Here is a 21466-nt window from a genome sequence, read left to right as displayed (position 1 = left end):
AAAAGTGAAGTTGAGAAGCTGTGAGCGTGTGTATATGAGTTAAGTGCGCTTTATATCACAAATCTTGTACAACCAGATTATTTATTTGGATTATTAAAAGACTAAGTAATTCCCTATTTTAATTGTTGACCGCTTGCGTGCGAGGTAATATGCCCGAACAAGCTTTGTAAGCGTTTCTTTCTATCAGGGATTTTGTTTTAATTTGCTTTATGTGTTTCGGAATAAATTTTTGTCATTGTCAATCAATTATGTGTTTATTGGAATCCATTGTACGACCCGGATGGAGTTTTAATTTCAGATTTTTGTCTATTCGTGCCAAGATTTTTGTTTCAGGTGTTAATTAAAAGTTGTGTTAATAAATTCTGGAATTTCGGAAGTTGATCGAGGTCACCGAATCTCTAAAGCTGAGAAATTTTAAGTCAATATTAGGATTTTTCTTCTAGCAGATATCGGATGTGGAGTGACGGCGTATAATTGCACACAATATGAATATTGTTAATATAAAAGCAACTCATTAACCAGCACCGAATTAGATGAATTATGTCTGATTTAAAGTACCAGACAGAGACAATTATTTGGAAAGAAACTGCTCTAAAACATGTTGCCGAACTAAAAAATAAAATTTGTGCAAAAGGGGAATTTGGTATACAAAAAACAATCGGCCAGTACTATCATTTTTAGGATAGTCACATCGTGCAATGAAACTGGATAAAATTTTACCTTTGATTGTACCTTTGAACGCATGAATAATGATGAAATTTGGGGTAAAATGTTTACCAAATCTGATAAAAATATGAGTAAGATTTATGCATATTTAAAATGAATTTTCTCCATGTCATATATGGGCCAATGAAAAGAATGGAATGAGGATAGAGTTGGTAAAGGATGAGTTATAAGTATGTCAAATTAAATTTTTTGATATTGAAGGAGAGAACCAGCAGGGGTACGGCAATCGTAATCAGGAAGTACCGAGGCATTGAGGTGGAAAAATTTGAAGAAAAAAGCGAGAGCATATCCATGGCCCAAATCAAGACGAACATAGGAAGACACATAGGGTGCCACATCCCCTCGGACAAAAGAGGGCAGGCGGAACTTAGAAAGCTAAGTGAAGCAATAGAACGAAAGTGCGGAAAGAACCCGGGTATCATACTAGGCGACTTCAATGCGCAACTAGGCAGACTGGATGGAAGTGAAGACGAGGAACACTGTATAGGCAAAACTATCAAGCACGAGCATGACAATGGGAACGGCAAGCAGCGAGCTTAGGAACATGGTACACCTACATGGACTGAGGGTGGAAAACACATTCAGCAATTCCAAAACGGTGCTGACAACATTGAGGACGGGAAACTCTGAATCGCAGATTGACCACATAATAAGGACGAAATCAAAAGAAATAAGAATCACGAGCACAGTAGGCATATGGGCAAAAACAGTAGGATCGGACCCCAAAATGGTAAGGAGGAAAGTAAACGGGGGGGGGGGGGGGGGGGAAGAGAGGAGGAAGAAAAGAACAAGGAGGAAAGGAGGAAAGCGGGAGAACCGAATGGTGGGATGTGAAACTTCTGTCAAGAAAAGGGAGGAGTACATAAAGGAGCAGGAAGAGATCAGAAGCAAAAAGGGGAAGGAAGACCATCTTGGAACAGGATCACCGAAACGCTGAAAGAGCAGCAGTTAAACAGAAACCACCCATGTCCCCGAACAGGAAACGAGCCATGGATAATCACAGCAGAGCAACCAAGAGGTTTGGCCAAAATCCACACAAACCTGAAACAAAGAAAAAGCTAAGGAAGAGTAAAACAGAGCCTTTGAGCAACACGAAATTAAGGAATTCGCCGAGTTCGCGGAGAACATCGCCAAGCTCAAACCGATGGAGAGAAATGCGCAATTGTATAAGCACATCAAAAAAACAAAAAGAGGAAACAAGGGGGAAACAGAAAATATATACCAATGACAGCGTGGGAGAAACTCCTGAAAGGAGAACAGGAGGAACAGGCCCAGCTAAGGTCGGAGGACGACCACTGGCCACTCCCGCCACCCCCCACGGTGGAAGAAATGGTGGAGATAATAGGAAAGCTGAAAAAGGGGAAAATGCCAGGACAGGATAGAGTCCAAGCCGAATTACTACAATACGCCTCAGAATGACTAATAAAGGACCTACATGCATTGATACAGGAGGTATGGACCAGGAACTTGGTCTCTAAGGAATGGCAGCAGACAGTGCAGATCCCCATCACGAAAGTCAGGTCACCACAAGGAACAGATGACTACAGAAGAATCTCGCTATGCAGTGCGGGGTACAAGATATATGCGACCTACCTACTACAATGCCTAGAGGGCCACATACCCGAGACACCAGCACACCAAGCAGGATTCATAAAAGGAAGATCAACCAATGACCATATATTCACGACCAGGAGGATCCTAGACGAACAATGGAAGGCAGGAACCAAAACATGGCTTCTAGCAATAGATCTGGCGAAGGCCTTTGACCAAGTGAAGCATGAAGCAATAACCACCTCCCTGGCTATGCTGGGACAGCCCAAATTCCTAATCAACAGAATCATAAACGCGTGCCTAAGTGAGCATACTAGTATACAATGGTTTGGGAAGAAGACAGAGCACCAAAAGAAAACCAGGGGAGTCAAACAAGGATGTCCGCTTTCTCCAAGGCCCTTCGCGATAACACTTGATCACGCTTTAGAACAAACAAGGAACTTCAGCACAAGTGACCAATTACAACTACCGACACTACTGGCGTACGCGGACGACCTACTCGTAATCGCGGATAAGTTAGAAGACATTTCGGACTTCGTCCAAACCAGCGAGGTATACCTGGAAATGGTCGGCTTACAAATAAACAACGAAAAGAGCTACATGATGATAAGAGACCCAAGCAGCAACACCCAATACAAAGAAGGAGACGAGGTCGCAATAGTCGGGAAGGAGATAACTATGAAGCACAAGATTAAATATCTGGGAGCGTACATAAGCAACACACTCAGCAGGCACAACACAGTGAAAGACAGAATAACCAACACATTCAGAATCACACATGGAATTCGGAGCTTCATATGAGAGAAGAAAATACCGGACAGCTTAAAAATAATGATTTACAACACGATCATAGCACCGACAATCTTATACGGAGTTAATACCTCAGCGCTAACAAGAAGTAACAGACGAACATTGAGGAGGGTGGAGCGGAAGGCACTCAGGATACTGATGGAAAACAGCAACCTTACAAGAAAGCAGATAAGGGAATTACTAGAGGGAAAGACGATCACCAGGAGACTGAAGATGAGGCAGATGAGATACTGGGTACATATAAACAGGAGAAACAAAGACCATATCCTACGGGCTGCCAAGAATCTATGTGCCTCGGAATGGAAGGTTGGCCGACCCTGATTCACATGGAACACCACCATAGACCAAACGGTAACGGCCTCGAGGATTCCCATGGGAAGTTGGGAAGAGTGGAGCAGAGACAAGCATCAAATGAAGAAAGCAGAAGAATACTGGAGGTGGAAGAAGAATCAGATATAAGCGCAAGTAGCCAAGAGGAGGAGGAAGAGGGGACGACAGAAAGTAACACAGGGAGAGGACAACAATAAAAAGGGGAGGAACACGGGGGAAAACAGGGAAGGGAACGATACTAAAGGATAGAAACATCGGAAGCCAATGAACGCCCGGAGAAGAAGCTATCACTAGAAAGCAGAGTTCCCTCTAAGGCAGAATACCAGTGGCGAAGCTGTGGCCGCACCCGTTCGGGTCGGATAACACCCAGTTAGCCCCCCCCCCACACAACCCCCCAATCCACAACCTCCACCACATTGTTTGGCATATGTAGCGGCCCAGCGCGATGGCAACAAAGTAGTAGTGAAACGTCCCTGATAGTGCCTACCAGGGATGCATCCTCACGACAGTTGACTAAATCCTGGGAGAGGCGGCGACGCCAGGCATATGTCAAAGTTTCAAGTTTCAACTGTCATGAATGAAAAAAAAGAACAAAAATCTCTTTTGCATATCAAGGTAATAAAAAACATAATATGCGTTTAAGGTTAAAAATAAGTCGTATTTTGTTTATTTGAATTTTTGAAATATTCTATTTAACCTACTACCTGCACCAAATGTTTTCGTAAACACAATAATAAATTGTCTACCGAACAGTTCATTTCAAATTACTTATAATTCTGGCACACATAAAAGTTATTTATCGAAAATGCTTGCACACCATTGAGGAATTGCGAGCCGCTATAGAACGAGGTATTCAGATCACACAAGAGCAGCAAAGGGAGCGTCTTCTAAAATATGAAAATTAGTCAAAGCATGTCTCGATATCGGCGGTGCCTCTTCGAACACTCGCCTCTTGTAGCGAAATTCACTCTTGTCCACAATTCGCATTTTCATAAAATCAAAATACCGATCTCTATGTAGAAGTCGTATTAAATAAACCGATGATATAAAACGATGTTAAATAGATACATATTATTAAAACCAATGAAATGAAAATGTCTAATTAGATAAATTATTCAATATGGAGCAAACATCTATTATTTTTTTCAAAACAACGTGTATAGGTATATGTACAGTTTTAACTGTGCACTTCCACATTGTTACCATGACATCTTTTTGCGCTCTATTGAGCATGTTAAACATCACTAAAATAAGCAAAAAATGATAATAACGTGACCTACTTCTCCATACAAAAATTACCTTTTCTATGGAATTACACACAAAACCTTTTGATATGCTCAAGTTAACTTCCCACTCATTTATACAACACAAAATTAAATCTTTAAAGGCGTTTCTACCATTAAACGCAATTCACGTATAATAGATTTCTTAAAGTGTTCACATGTAAAAAGAAGTTCAAGAGAAATATGTTTTCGATAGCTTAATGGCCTAATCTACCAATTTAAAATCCTACTATGAATAGATCCTTAGAAATGTTAAAGTGGATGTAAGTTAAGTGGAACCAAAAATAGATTGAAAGGGATTTGATTTTACTAAGCTTGATAATTTCCGAGAGCGTTTAGTTATATCAAATGTTTCTATCTTGGTACACGCATTCTGGTAAGAAGCTTGTGAGAATTAAGCTACACGCATTGTATTCCTATTCTTGAGCCATATTATTTTTAAAATTGATTAATTTACTTCACATTCCGAAATTTAACCCTATTTGTTTTAACTTCAGAATCTTAATCAACTTTTGGGTCAATAAGGAACAGAAAGAAAGTCAAGTCACAAACCATGTTACCTATGTTTGTTTGTACAAACTATAACTTTCCCGTGCGACTCTTTTTCGAGATCAGTGAGCGACAGGGCCTGGGGGGTTAAAAATTAATTTTATCTCTTATTGTATTCTAATTAAAGGTCTCAAAGAAAGGAACCGTTTTCTACCAACTACTGCCCTTCTTTCTGTCCTCTTATCAAAGTACGGCGTTGGAGGGGGGGAGGGGGTGGAACTAGTTTTATCCTTCATGGTACTCTAATGAAAGGTCTCAACGAAAGGAATTAATTTCTAATAATCATAGCCCTCCTCCCGGTCCTCTTATCGTGATCGGGTATATTCCCTTATACCTCAAGAACGGATTGTCGGAAGAGGTCGACTTTTGTCAAATCTCGCCGTCTCGGTGGGTGTTTCACTGGATCCGTTTCTCTTGTTGTCCATGGCCAATTCTCTTTTCCTTCTCGAGGTTTGCTGCAAATTACAAGTGCCCACCTCTAATTATCAAAAAAATGAAATATTGTGATCAACAATCTCACCATTACACAAATGCAAGACATTATGACTTTATATGGAAGAGTTTAGAAGCTCTTTATTAGTTATTACTCTCATTACTGAGTGTTTTGAAAGAAAGCCAGAGACGATTTTGATCAAATATGTCGGTGTGTAAACAACGTCAAATAATGGCGAGACACCCTGTATACGACAATATTTCGGTTTATTGAACGTGGATCTAGCTAGGGGATTGTTTGCGAATGGGTGCAGACTTGTTACGTGTGATTTGAGTTTGTCTCAGTGTTGATTTTCCTTTTGCAATTGTCTGTAGTTGCGTATTTGTTTGTTTGAAGTTTTTCGTTTTTGTAAATAGAAAATTAAGTTGAAAATAATAGAACAGGAACAAATTACATATAAGAACGGAGTTTTAAAACATAGTAAATTTCATCAAAAGAACCACGAGAAAAAGGTAAGCTTCCTAAAATGCATTCGGCATTGACTTTTTGGATTTCTAAACTGATTCGCTGGAAAATATACTGTTTATTTAGGTTTGTGTTTGGGACGAGATTTAATTAGCGCACGTGTTCTTATCGCTGTTAGAAGAGATAACGGAGATGCAGACGGAGTAGGGTTCAATTATGATTGGCGGTGTTTTTAAACGATCATGAGGAAGGAGATTATTTTAATGTGGAAGTGGTATTTCGTTAAATACTGGAATCGACAAACAAACGGGCTAGCCGGTTCGCGACGGTTAGAAAAGTGTGTGCGTTTCTTGACGCTATCTTTATTAGGGCTATCCACCCGATTTGATAACATAATAATTTTGTGCAGAAGCAAGTTAACAAAAGTTATCTGAGTCTGACAAGTTGAATAAGCAAGCAGTTAGTGCACCGTGTGGATTCTACGGCAAAGTATTCAATACTCCCAGAACATTTTTTTTCTAAACTCGATCTGAAAACGCAGTTACATGCTTGTGATATTAGTTTTCCAGCTTTTTCAAATAACATTGTCCCATGTAAAGGTAAACGTTACAATAAGCTATAATAATAAAACAGTTCTCGGAGAAGTATATGTAGTAGCCATGATTCTCTCATAGGTCGTGATTGGATAAGAGTTGTAGAGCTCGAATTAAAAGAAATCGATAAGGGTATAGCATCCAAGCATTCCATTTATCCTACAGCAGCATCCGATTGCTTTACTTTCCAAGCAGAGGAATGTTAACTTACTATTCCAGATATTTAGACAATTATTTAACATCATACCCTCTTCGAAAACTGTTAGAGAAGAATGCACGTTTTCATTTCCCACAACAAAAAATTACAAATGAATAGACTGCAAAAAAATTATTTACAATTTTGCTGGAAAATAATTAGGGGAGAAAATATTTCAATATAAAGAAATTACCAATGAAATCCCTTGTTGTTTGAAGTGAAAAAATGATCTATCAAATGACATAAAAAGTAAAAATGACTTCCATAAGAAAAACAAAGGTGATGATTGTTACCGGAGACGAAACGTCAGACTTAAAATTTAAAACGAGCATCTTGTAGAGGAAAAAAAGTGGCCATAATAATGTGTCATTTGTTTTGAAATGTCTTTAAATTTAACTTCGGTAAAAAATAAAATCGATTTTCCAAAATTTCGTTTTTTTCAGGATATCTCCGAAAGTAGTCGGAATTTTTTCAGTTTCAAAACAGCATTTTATTAAGCCTCAATACGCAACTTTGCACAATTTAAACCACCTATCTATCTCTTACAGTTTCCGATATCCCCATGATGGCCATCGAATTTGAATCAGCCCGTATGGTTATAAACCGTAATTGGCAAGCTCACAAATTTATTATTTGATTTAGCAATGCACTTGCAGCGTGGAGCTGCAAGAGAGCTTTTTCAAGACGAACAAAGAATGAAGAGTTCAATGCTATACTAAGTATATAACATAGTACCTATAACAGCATGAAGAAAAGGCAAAGTTATAACGTATATACGTCATACTCTTGTTGCAATGTAAATTTTGTGCAATTATATACAAAGTATAAGTAATTGCGCGGAATAATTCATGATAATTTATATAAACACGTATTTTTAGTACGTATGTAACCTAACGATCCTAAAACACAGCTATCTGATCTGTACACCATACCTATAATATATTATCCACTTCATACTTAATTTACAAAGCGTGCATGTTCCACTTGTACAATCGTTTTATAGCCGAGAGTAAAGGCAAAGCACGTGTGCTGTTCCAGATTAACTTAACATACCGTTACCATTTTCTAGTTACATGCTAAACAAAAATATTTTCCGATGCTAAACACGAAATTTATTGCTTGCAAGGTTGTGCACTCTTGCTTACTTTCTTTTTCTACTCCATCTTCCATAAGTTACTAGTTTTAATTGAGCACTAGAATCTGTTTAAACAATGAAAAAGCCTTTGGCGAGTACATAAGATGATAATCATATTTTTTATGATAGCAACACTTATGAAAGCAAAATTAAACCTGCAATAATAAATCATTCCTATACATTGCGCTGGTCAGGTCACGTTTTCACTACAGTCTTTCTTTATTCCTCCATGACTTTCGTTATTAGTTGGATTACCAGCATTTTTCTCTATTACCTTCGAAATTTATTCAATTAGGTATCACCCTAACAATATCTCCGTAGGATCTAAAACGTTTCAAGATAATATCTTGACGAAAACATTTTAATTGGCTACCGTTTTCGTTATTTTTATATGGCAAATTTACTCTTATGATAGGTTTTAATCGTCCGATGTATTATAATTCAGATTTACAAAGCGCTTTATAAATAAATAATTACATTATAAACCTTGGAAGGTTGTTCACTTTGTTTTTTGATATAGGTACGGCTGTAATATTACGCCTACGAAAACGTTGAAGTACTTAGATACATGCCTCTGGCTGAAATTCTTGCCACTGTATTCAAAACGAGAATCCTTAGTATGCTTTCACACCGTGCGATAAGATTTATTGAGTTCTGACTGGTGAATCAGTTATTTTTTATTTCAAAAATTGCGAAACGGTAACAAGTCAATAAGACGCTTTAAATTGGGCGCCAAAGTTACTTATTATAAACAAAATTACTTTCAATACATCACACACAGCCTAATTAACACATCAAACATGTCTGTTCGGATTACTAAGTTTGTTTGAGAAATTAGTAATGGCGCCTGGAGTCCCATGGTCCTAATGGCTAGTAATTAAAATGAACGGGTTATGAATTTAAGGTGTAACAAAAAAGTATACCCCAATAAGTTGTTTTTTTTGCGCCATCTCTAGTCTTTGTTCTTTAATGGGAACAGTAATTGTTGAAGAGGCGATTCCTTTTATACCAGTTCTGGTTTGAAAAGCACTTGATCAAAATGAGTTCTTTGAAGATTTAATGGAGGTTAAAATGAAATTAGTTACAAAGCATTTTTCAAAAGCTGGATCCGATTGCGTTCAATTAAAGCCGGCATTATTGCTAACTTTCTTACTGTTCAAGCTCCGAGGTCGTTAAATTACGAAATATGAAATTTTTCCTCAGGATTACACAGAAAAAAAAAGCGGTTTATCAAAATACGTATTAATAAAAAAAAAGGCTATTCGGCCCTGTGATGTAGCGGAAACATCAAACTTAGAGTGCAGGTTATCTTATTATTTTGCCTACACAGGCTGATTCAAATTCGAGAGCCACCATAGAAATCTCGGAAACTGTAAGAGATAGGTGGGTAGTTTAAATTTGGCAAAGTTGCGTATTTTGATGCTTAAAAAATCCAGTTTTGAAAATCAACAAATTCGACGACTTTCGAAGGTATTTTGAAAAAAAACGAAATTTTGCAAAATCGTTTATTTTTTTACCGAAGTTATTTAAAAAGATATTTCAAAATTAATGACAAGTTATTATGGCCACTTTTTTCCCTCTACAAGATACTAGTTTTAAATTTTAAGTCTGACGTTTCGTACCCAGTTAACCATCATCAACTTGGTTTTTTCGTATGGAAGTCATTTTTACTTTTTGTATCATTTGAGAGAGCATTTTTTCCTGATTAATCACTATTTTTTAAATATTGTTAAAATATCTTCTTCTTTGCTTGGCATACTTTGTTTTGGGTACTGTTCGTAGTTTTTTGCGTTTTTACGAATGAATAGCGCCGTTTCTTATTAAAAAATAGTGATATTTACATTTTTCAAATCAGAAGAAAATGAAGAATAACTCTTTTCAATTAACCCGAGTTTGTTAAAATCGACTCAGTCGTTTCGAAGATACAGGGTGTTCTTTACGGAAACCTTTGAATACCTCCCACCACTTCATTTTTAGAGATACAGGAAAAATTGTCAAACAAAAAAGGTTCAGATTATCGGAATTCACAGAAAAATCACTTTTTTACATTCCAGACTGCAGTTACGCCCCCTAGCGGCATATTCAGATTGAATAGAGGAAATATGGATCTTAAAAATCAAAATTTTTTTAGATAATATTGCTATTTCATGAAATTAATCCAAAAAAAAATCATAAGTCAAAACAAAATAATTTCAGGTTTATCTGGGTTAACTGCGCAGGTTTTGCCTAATTTGACCATCGCCGCATTTGCTATGGTCCCTATAGGAGATCCCAATGATAGACACATCTTGGACACAGTGTATCCAGGACATCAAATTCTTGAGCAGCAGATGTTATAGCCTTTCAAATGCCGTAATAAAAAATAAACTGTTTAAAAAAAATGAAGTTTTCGTTGTTTTTTTGTAATTGGACGAACGCCACTAAACAGCATTGCTCCTCAACCCACTTTTTAACATTGAACACCAGATCAGATACACAAATAAATGGAAATGGTTTATGAAAAACTATCAACGCATGAAACTTTATCAACTAAACAGCATTGTTTCTCACATACTACCAATTATAAATATCCAACGTGTTATATTAAAATTTTTAGAATAACATGAAAATACAAAAAGTGTCATGCCATTTATATAATAAAATAGAAATGCTGTGATGTTACATTCTGCTATATCACAAGGCGATTTTCTAGTTTCGCTTTTTGTAACTGGAAAAATTTTCAGTGTCACAACTGATCTTAAGTCGGCCATTGTTTTGGCGGATGTAATTAGCAAAGACCGTCTTAAGTCAAAAAGTAAATTCAAACAATTATTCGAGGGCGCGCAAAAGGTTACGGATCGACTTGATATTCAAATAAACATTCCGAGGTTAACAGGCCGATAAAGGCACATGCCAAATCCCGACCTGAACACGAATTCTGCAGAAGATTATTTCAGAATAACAATATTTTGTCCATTTCTGGACATACCTATTCATTACACAAATCGAGAAACGCTTTACCAGTTACAAAGAATTATCGAACGGTTTCTAGTCGCTATTCCATTCAGCCGACGCGAATCATGTGGAGGATGTTAAACTTCTTGTAGACATTTTCGACAATGGCTTAACAACTTGCAAAAACGATGCAATCGCGAAATATTAAGTATGGAGGAGAAGTATATTAAATAGAACCAAGAAAATGCCATGGAAGCTCTCACCGAATGCCATCCTAATATTTATCCAAATATATTTCGTCTACTACAAATCCTGGCCACACTGCCTGTGTCAACTTCCACTGCCGAACGAAGTTTTTCATCGCTCAAGAGGATAAAGACATACCTAAGAAATACAATTTCTGAGGTAAATACTAGTGTCACTACTATGTTCCAAATTAATATTGATCTCTTTCTAGGGTAGATTAATAATGGACTTGCTATGTTGTCTATTCATCGGGATATAGATATATCTACATCAGACGTTATTGATGAGTTGGCAAAAAATTCAAGATTTAGATTTTGTTCTATAGGTTTTACGGAACTTAGGATTTAGGTGAATGGGAAGATATCAAGAACTAACAATGGATTATCTAGAATTTTCTAAGTTGTTAAATTTATTATTATTGCTACGATAGAATGTTGGTTTTGTTAAATAACATACATATACTTATAAAAATAATAAGTGGCAAATTTCTCTATTCGGACTATTCCCAAAAGCAATTTCTAAATACGCCACTGATGGTTAAAATTTTAAAGAAATATTTTCATAAATAAGGAAGTTGACACTTTCGCAGTTGATATTGCGCGTCCTGCGCATGCGCTTATTAATCTGATATGTACAATATGCAATACGTTTGCTTTTACTATAAGCATCTTTGGTTAAAATTTCAAAGAAATATCTCCATAAATAAGAAAGTTGGCATTGCGCAGTCTGCGCATGCGCACATCTGATTTTTACTATATGCGATATATTTGCCATTACTACAAGTATCTGTGATTAAAATTTCAACAAAATATATTAATAAATAAAAAAGTTAACATTGCGCAGCTTAATCGTCAAGATTTCCTTGATTCAGATACCAGAGCGATACGCTACCGAATGCAAAAAGAACGAACTAAATATCTTGAAAACTGTAGGAGTAGTTAAGGCCTCGGACAGACGGACGGACAGAGGATGTGGCGGCAATAGCGCACCCAACTTCGTTGGAAAATGTGCTAAAAATACTTGAAGTACCAATTACAGTCCTCGCAATAGAAGAATTGTTATGATAAGTCAGTTTCCTTAAAACCTTGTATTTTTTTACTGGGAAAGTACTTTTTTGGCGGTGGCTTGTGAACAAAATTAAACAAGTGTCACAACAGTTACATCCTTCATAAAACATAAATCGTTATGTAAAAGTGTAGATCATTCACTGATCTTATTAAACAATAACCAAACCAAGTATTTGGGTAAGTATAAAAATAAAACGGAATAATAAATAATTACCTGTAGATTAATAATTTTGTATATTTAAAGTTATTTTGGATAATAATTTTGTGGTCTTCCTTTTTCTTAAGCCGCACCTAGACCCTTACTACTTCATCTTGGTTACGAGCCAGAAATCGACCAGCATCTGATGGATACACTAGTATGTATACAACTGCAATTGTGGGTGGCTTGTAAAAAATATAGGTACATTTATTGTTAAATCATCAAAGCACTGCATTATATAATAATCACCTGTCATTTTCAGAAGTTAATTGAGATCTAAATCAATTTGGAATTTAATGGCCCTTTTGCCATTGTTTATTTATGGCTCACAACTTTTAATTATGTATAGTGTAGGTGTCAACCTAATCCCGGGAAGTAATATCTGTAATTCATATTTGGTCAACGGGCATTTCCTCTTCGACTGATTCCAGTACGCGTAAAAACCCCGCATAAAATTAACATAGAATACCAAATCTCTTAATTTTCATTCGACTAGTTATGATAATTTTTTGCTTAGAACGGAAATTATAATAACTTAACACTGACATTAAAAATTCCTTTTGGCATTTGTTGCATAACGAGGTGGAATGTCGGTTACGGCAAAGAAAGTGCAGCGTAACGTAAGGTTAATTATATACCATTAAATTGTAAAAATTAATGTTTGGAGAAAACAATTTGAATTTTTGGTTTAAAAAATCACGAAGCCTATCCCGAAATCGACTGCGTAGTTATTATTATTAATTAGTTCGATTACGCGCTCTCAAAGAGATTGACCAAATTTTTTTTCATCGGTCTACAAATAAGTAAATTTCACGTCTCAATGTCAGTAAATCGGCAAACAGTCAAGGAAGATAATTAAAGTTGATCATAACCTTAATAGATATACTCAACAGGTATATAATTAAAAATGTCGAATGAATACGATAGGATAATTTAGCTTTTAGAGCCCATCTTAAAAAAGTTAGTAAAAGTTAGACTTTTAATTTAATGCCTAAGGTATAAATTGCCATTATGCTAGATTTTTTACTGCTGACTAAATAACGTTTTAATACGAACCCACTTTCGTGAAGAACATTGTTAGCGCACTTAATTACATATTTAACAGTACGTGAAAGTTAATTGAAAGCTTTTTAAATATTATCATTTAACTTCACGAAATAATTATCAATGTCAATGTCTTAAATTTGAGGTTTAATGAACAAATCTTTATAATGAGTACCTATTTGTTTATGGATTTACAGTTACACTTAAATGGTGTCATTGTATTCGACTATCCCATTTTTATCATTTTTGGTTCGCAACACCTTTGTTCACCGTAGGTGCGAAACAAAGTGATGTCGAGCAGTAAGTCATTTCGAATTTATTGATTTAAAAAATTATGGGCCATTTGGTGTGTTATATTTATTAAACTAAAACATCCATATGGCTTGTGTCCGTCTATTAAACTGTGTTGGCGTGAACAACCACAAGCAGTCTTAATTTACTGAATGGGTAATTAAATATTATGAATAAGCTCTGTATTTATTTACATAAACATAACATTTCCCATTACCATATTTTGTATGTTGTCGTACATTTTGAAATGTTATGGCATAGAAATAAACAAGCACTGGTGACAAAAAATGTTGGAAATTCTACTGTTAACTAAAATGTGTGAGTGCCGTTTTACCATATTTCTTCTAGGACTATGATTAACGAAGCGGACGTTAGAAAGAACAAAGAAAGATATTAAATTGTCAAACCATTTCCGTGTTGATACTTTGGTTAGATTGATCGCCCTTTTTCGTGTTTAGGATTAACAGGAAGTAAATATGAGAAACAAATTTCGCGATTTGTTAGTGTTCGTTATTTTGTAAGATTATGAGAGTTTGAGTATTTAACTGGATCGACGCCCCCGAGGAAGATTTTTTTTCTTTCTGCTTCATTCATATTCCAATTAAGATATGCAAACGGTGTGCAAACAGTTTAGTACGCCGTGATATCAATTGATTCGCGATCGATTTAAATTAATTTACCTCTGATGCGGTTTTCAATTTTGAATTCATTTAAGATGTTACATTACTCTCTGATTTTTCTAATGGGATCCTTCTGCGTTGAACTTCAATTCTAGATTTCCATTAGATTGTCAACTGAAAGGGAACCTGATTACATTTGTCGAGGATGTCTCTGAAAATAAATAGGTATACCAAAGTGTATTCAGTATTTTCTTATATTTTTTGTGTCTATGTGTTCTTTTTCCTTACCGCATTCTTTCACCACTTTTTCCTTCTGTTATTGTTCTGTACCAGATGTTGGGAATTTATCATTAACCCATTTAGTAAAAATAATGGATTATTTTTGTTAATTGATTCTGAAGAATCAAATAATCGAATTATCAGTCAGATTGGTTTAAACGTTTCTGACTAATTTTTTTTATTAATCGATAGCCATTAATTTTGGATTCGCTTTCACCCGTAAATCTGAGCAGCAACCAAACCTAACCTGTTTGGTAACCGTTTTTTATTAAATGAATGCAGGCATGCTAATCTTATTCCGTCCATCGGTCTGTTTGGCATACAGAGACCTTTCTTATTTATGTTTTCACATAAGACTTTAATAATAGAAGCAAACGTAACAAAACAGGACTTTTAATCCGGCTTATATTCAATAACCAATTACCAGTCGAAGTAGTGGGTATTTCAGGACAAATTTCCGGTGACGAATACCTACACTGCGTCCAAGATAGGAATACACAGCATGGGGAAATCGGAAACCATAAGAGATACACAGTCGGTTAAATTAGAAAAAAGTTGCGTATTTTAGGGCTTGGTAAAATTCGGAAATCCCGATCAGTTCCGAAGATATTCGAAAAACAACGAAATTACCCAATTTCGTTTTTATTTTTTTCTGACCTTGTCTGACAAGATATTAAAAAACAAATAACTAATCCAAAAAATCTTTTGATTGATAACGAAATTGGATCAATGGGTCATTTATTTCCTTCAATTAATGTAAGTTTGTAACTAGTGGATAATTCCTCTTCAAGGGATTACACCAAGGTTCATTTTCATGGAATTTTGAAAGATACCCAAATCGACTTGTGACAAAGAAAAGTGGTTGACTTATAACGACTGACAGTTTCCCTTCCCCTAATATAGCGAAGTTTGAACCTATATTATGAGGTCATGTGATAAACTAAACTATCTCAACGTTAGTGTTTCGCACTGTCTGTGAGTAAAAAATGTCGGCCATTGTCCGAATTCGGCGTTTGAGTGTAACAATATATACATGTATGATGTATGTGCCTTCTCCATCAGCGATTGCAACACGTTAGATAACGCAGTCAAGCGTTGATCGGAATACAAGTATTTTGACTCCTCAAACCATTGGCATTTCAAAGATCGAGCGGATTAACTCGGGTCTCTTGTGTATTTACTTAATGTAATCCATCACGGATTAAATACGATGTCAATTAAATTTTGTAAAATTGCCTGCTAATTATTGATGAATTTTTCGAATTTTATTAATTTTAAATAAATAACGAGATTATTTCGTTGCCAGAAATTGCAACTATTTTATTCTATCGCTTTCCTTCAATACTTCCCAGTTTCATACGAGGCAGCTCAAATCATTTAAAGAAACTGGGTGGCGCTCAACTTTTTAGTAAGGACTAACGAATGAACAGTACCACATGCTCATGTTATACGTTATCATCCCAGGATGATGGCCGTTTATGGGGCGTGTTTTGAGGAAAAGCAATACCATCTTAACTCACATCACAAGATACCGCTGTCATGGAGAAAGAACGTTGGAAGGTCGAATGCGCATTTGTGCTTTTTGAAATATTCGGTAATTCGGAAATTGCAGTGGCGTTATTAGTAAATCTTAGAAATGATAAATGTGTCTTATTATATTAATAAAAAATAACTAACTACACATTTTTTCTATAATTTAAACTGCCACTGGTAAGTAATATGAAACTATTAAAGTACAGGATCATTACCGACCCCGTGACGTCACCTGAAAGACACGAAACGTTCTTTTTCTACTACTACCTTAGAATCACGCCATACTTGCTTTATTTTTAACAACAGAGTATCCGCTATTCTGTTAAACCGAAGTGGAATAATTTCATTCTAACTCTTGTGATGGAATGAGCACATGTGGCGACATCTATTATAAGACATCCTAAATCACATTCATAAGTAAACGGTCAAAATTTAATTACGTTTGCGCCAGATTTTGAATGTTAAGTATCGATAGCGCGAAAATGAGTAGCAGTGAGGATATGGAACTTTCAAATACTCCCCCGGAAATCACTGCGGAATCAGAACAAGCAAACATTTACTTCCCAACAAATCCAAGGCAGTGTACGAACATACGTACAGTAAATTTTTGGAGTGGAGGATTAGGAAAAAAACCTCATTTTCGGAGAATGTAGTGTTGGCTTACTTTAGCAAACTATCGCAATAAATCAAAGCATCCACATTGTGGAAAACTTATTCAATGTTGAGGTCTACGTTAGTTTTGAACAATAATGTAGATATAAGCAGCAACCTACTTGCAACTGCCAGATCCTGAAAAGTATACTGGGCATTGCTTCCGCAGAACCTCTACAACAATGCTTGTGGATTCGGGTGCAGATGTTACGATGTTAAAAAGACATGGCGGTTGGAAGTCCACCGAGGTGGCTGAAAGTTACATTGACGATTCAGAAAATAACAGAATCGCAATAGCCAACAAAGTTATGAATGCTGTGATCGAACCAGTTCCGGGACCGTCAACTAGTCATTCAGTACAGTCGGTTATAAGTCAAAATACATCGGCTTCTAATGCGCCGACGTTCAATTTTACAAATTTTACTTCGTCAATTACACATTACAAAATATATTCAAACCGCTTATGACAGTATCTTCAATCTGTTGCTACATTTGCAGTGATCAAAAATCAGAATCATTCCATGCCACAGATAATACGGATATTTCAAGATAGAAGGTAAATTTAATTGATTTAATTTTTATAGCTGTGTTTCAGCTGCCGCTACCGCAAACAAAAGCTGTAATTAATTCGCCGTTTGCAACCGTTCCCTCAAGATATTCCAATTATCTTCGTTGCGCTGGAAAGCTCTTGTCATTTAGAAGACAAGGGCAAATTAATATTTTAGAATTTCAGCTCCGTTAATTAATTAGTAAATAAGTGAAATTCAAGATCTTCCTATAGAATATAATGAAGTGTTAAAAGTTGCTTACAAAAAGTGATGCAGTACAGGACAAGTTTAGGAACGAACTCGTGACTTCCTTTTCCGTAAATTTATTTTTGCAACCGTACCGTAATTAAATATTTCATTTTACTTTCTTTTTGTTGCACTTGTAGTATTTGGTCTCCGTATTTACTACCGTAGCGTTTAATTTGGACGGTCAGCATTTGCTATTTTCTGTTCATTTAATTGTAGGAAGGGGTTCGTTCTTCAGACGTGAACGCCATCATTTTGTTGAACTCGTCTAATGGTCGTAGAGTGCTACTACTCCGACCTTGACCCCCCTGGACAAGGTGCAGCATCCCTTGGTGGCGCCAACTCTTGCCATTTACCCGCCTTGACTTACAAATTACGATTGGATTTTCTTTTATATGCTATAAATTCTATTTTGTCGATTACACCAATTGATTTTTTTTACAAAGGAGAACCAAAGTCATCCTTTGGGCGAAAGCTTGCCGGGTAAGTTCGTCGTAGAAGAACAGGAACTCCATAACTTGTTCTGTTAAGATATTGCAAATGAAGGGTTACTAATTTTTATTGAAAAGAATTTTACCCAAAATCTTCCTGAAACTTTCATTTTCGTGCCTACTTTCTGTCAGGAAATTTTAGTTTCCATGACAGAGGCAGAACAGACTACGTTTCCTAGCGCTTATCACTTTACTGGCCCCACCTGTGACATTGCCCAATGTCTATAATGACTACTGTCATCACTGACAGATTGACAGTAATCAAAAGTTCTGTATAAAAATTGAAATGTTATATTGAAACACGATTTCGGGTAAAATTTAATACAAAACCAGTAAAATGACATTGCTGGCGAGGAAATACTTCATGGGGCCGAGTACTTTAATTGCCGAGTGACATTTTCCTGACTTTTATGTAAATAACTATAAACATTCACATTTTTTTAATTACCGTTTTGATTATTAGTATTATTGTTTATAATTGAATTCTTTCATAAACAATTTAAAGTTTCCTCCAGAATTTGTATTCTTGTATCTCAAGTTACAAGTTTGAAAATCACCACCAGATTTTTCCTCGGGATTGATTAATAATATTATACCGTCATCAATGTGTCATCTTGAGGGATTTTAATTTTTCTATTCTAATGGACGAATATAATACTATTGAATAATACGAGTACGTAGAAAATCTTCAAAAAATAATTACATACGAAAAATCACTAATCATCATCAGTTCTCGCAAGTGACTGAATGAAGAAATTTGGTTTGCGTAAAGCCCAATCAAGTTTCTTAATTCTGTCAGTCAACTGAACTGACGTTGAACTATTGTGTACAACCGTTGGAAAAGGTAGGTAAATTTTAGTACGTGTAAATGGATTTCTACGCGGATTGGGAAAATTGAGAGTCGTGCTGAAAAATTCGTCATTCAGAACCAAAATTAGTGCCACAGGGGCGCTTGTGAAATAAATAATAATTGGCACACATTTATCATCTCTTCGAAACCAGACCATTTTATTCCAACATTAGATACGATACGGAACAAGAGGGCCCGGGGCTTAAAGGAGAAGTGTGCCAGAGATGATTAAAGAATAAAAAAGTTAATTTTAATTCGTCTTAGGTAAAATTTGCTAAACGTGCATCCAGTTCCGATTGTATTACGACACGCGAATTACCGTTCACCATAATTGATACCACAGGGAAGTGCGAAGTGCAACCATTTCCATTCTCCCGTTATTTCTCTTGATAAGTGGTTTGTCGTGAGAAATTGATTTCGGTTATAAAATCAAATCGATTATTATTGCGAGCGCAATTTCGTAATTAAAGAAAAGCTTCATTCATTTGAATATTCAATGCGTATGGTCGCTAAAAAACGAGGGGCCGCCGAGACCATTACAAGAAGAAATTAATTACAGTGAAAGAGCTTCCAGATTCGTGCAGACAGGATAATTTTCTACCGTGCCTTAATATTAAGAGATAATCCGGTGGAATTTCAAGTTCTCTAAATTTGTATTTTGCGCCAATTGATGACAATGATAGAGCAAGTTTAAGTATTCTAATTTTTTATTAGTAAACCTTCTTTCAGTCGCAAGGTGTTGACAATCAAAGTTTGTTGACTGACTATTGTAACAACAGGAAGCCAGAATTAGTGTAACAAAGCACAATACGAGCGTAGAAATTGTATTACCTGACCACCGATAACAACTACGTGAAGATTTAAATCTTCTACTGCTGTCTGATTTTATTGCAGATTAAAAAAAAGTAATTGCTATCATTTAGATGAAAGTTTCTGCTCATAAATAACGTTCCTGTTTTTACTTTGTATGTCGCTTATTACTGTCTTTAACTCTATAAATTGCAAATTCTAAATAACTACATAAACTTAATGTGCAATGTAAAGGACTATAAAATAGATAATCCGGGTGATTTTAGATTTTGCACGGATTCTCGTAAATAATTATAAAATTAGAAATCCAACAAAATATTAAATAAATTATAACGAACCTGCAATTGAAGCAACAAATACGACTAGAAAACACAGAAGCCGGTCCATCACGACGCGATGATACAGTACAAGACACCACTTTTAACTATAACACTCGAATGCAGCCTTCGAGTACTCTGCACGGACTGGCCTATATAGGACACCTCTTCTACATATAAGCGATCACACCAGCGGTAACCAACATGATAAAATCCTTTGGTAAAACAGCCAATAGTTACCATATAATCCAATTAAGTTAAAAAAAAAACTTACGGACGTCTCCCGATGAAACCGCAGAAAAAATCGTTAAACGTTATGTTAATATTAGTAGGATGTGCAATTAGCTTAATTATAAAACTAATAGGCTTAAGCAGGAATTTTAGTTACCGTTTAAGTTGCCACGAAAACCTGTACTTTAAGGGAAACGTTTTTTAGCAAAATTACATTGGTATCTTCAGCATTCGCCTGCTGCCAATTAAACTGAAGTATAAGATTTATTAACTACAAATTTGACTTGATTAGCCACCGACTCAAGTGCAAATTTATATGTTATAAAATTACGAATCAGTAGGAACGTGCAAAGTTGGTCGCTCTAGTTTGTTTAACACATACATTTGTAAAAGACGGCGTTTATGATTGATGTACTTGTGTCAATCTGACCAAGTGGACACCTACTGTTACAAGTAGGTTTTAATAAATCATGAAAGTAGATCTACTATGTCACCTTCACTTACGTGTACGAATTTTCCAACTGGCATGGAAACCGAATAACTCAAAACCTCTAAATATGGATTGTTTTTTTCTTGTAGCACAAATGGTTTGATGTGGTTAGGATTTCTAAGTGACGATTTATTTATACATTTACCTCTGGTCCACTACAAAAAAGTTAATGATTTTAAAGCCACCTACTTTAGACGTGTCTATTTTTACTAATGGAAAGGAAATTTTGTCAAACAAGCCCAAATAAATGTTTAATATGCAAAAATAAATAAATAATTCGCAAACCACAATAATTAATTCCAAGAAAAAAGGTGGGCAAACCGGTACTTCTAAACTATATAGCTGCACGCATTTTGAGCAAATCTCATTTCGTAAGCTTATCGTTTGGCATTGTTAGTAACGTATTCGTTTTCGTTTTTCCTGAATCCAGATTAAAGCACAGGCGCTTCGTTATAGCTCTGATGAAAACGTTAAAACTATGGATCGGAATTAAGCTTAAAACTTGAGCCTTTTGTCATGCGGCGCTTACTGTAACAAAGGTTGGTTCT

At 35.8% G+C, this 21466-nt stretch overlaps 1 protein-coding gene across 2 annotated transcripts in view; it reads right to left on the bottom strand.

Moving 5' to 3' along the window:
* The window catches only part of LOC116182201 (agrin-like), an 87414-nt gene extending 67056 nt beyond the window's left edge, over positions 1-20358 (bottom strand). For both annotated transcript variants that reach the window (XM_031502726.1, XM_031502734.1), the window contains exon 1: positions 20219-20358. In XM_031502726.1, the coding sequence (XP_031358586.1) occupies positions 20219-20267 (49 nt within the window). In that variant the 5' untranslated portion in view covers positions 20268-20358. The remainder of the gene's footprint in view (positions 1-20218) is intronic.
* Positions 20359-21466: the final 1108 nt, after the last annotated feature.

This window comes from Photinus pyralis, unplaced genomic scaffold (assembly GCF_008802855.1).
Source record: "Photinus pyralis isolate 1611_PpyrPB1 unplaced genomic scaffold, Ppyr1.3 Ppyr1.4_LG1, whole genome shotgun sequence".
Taxonomy (NCBI): Eukaryota; Metazoa; Arthropoda; class Insecta; order Coleoptera; family Lampyridae; genus Photinus; species Photinus pyralis.
Note: the sequence above shows the minus strand (reverse complement) of the source record. Positions and strands in the feature narration are given on the sequence as shown.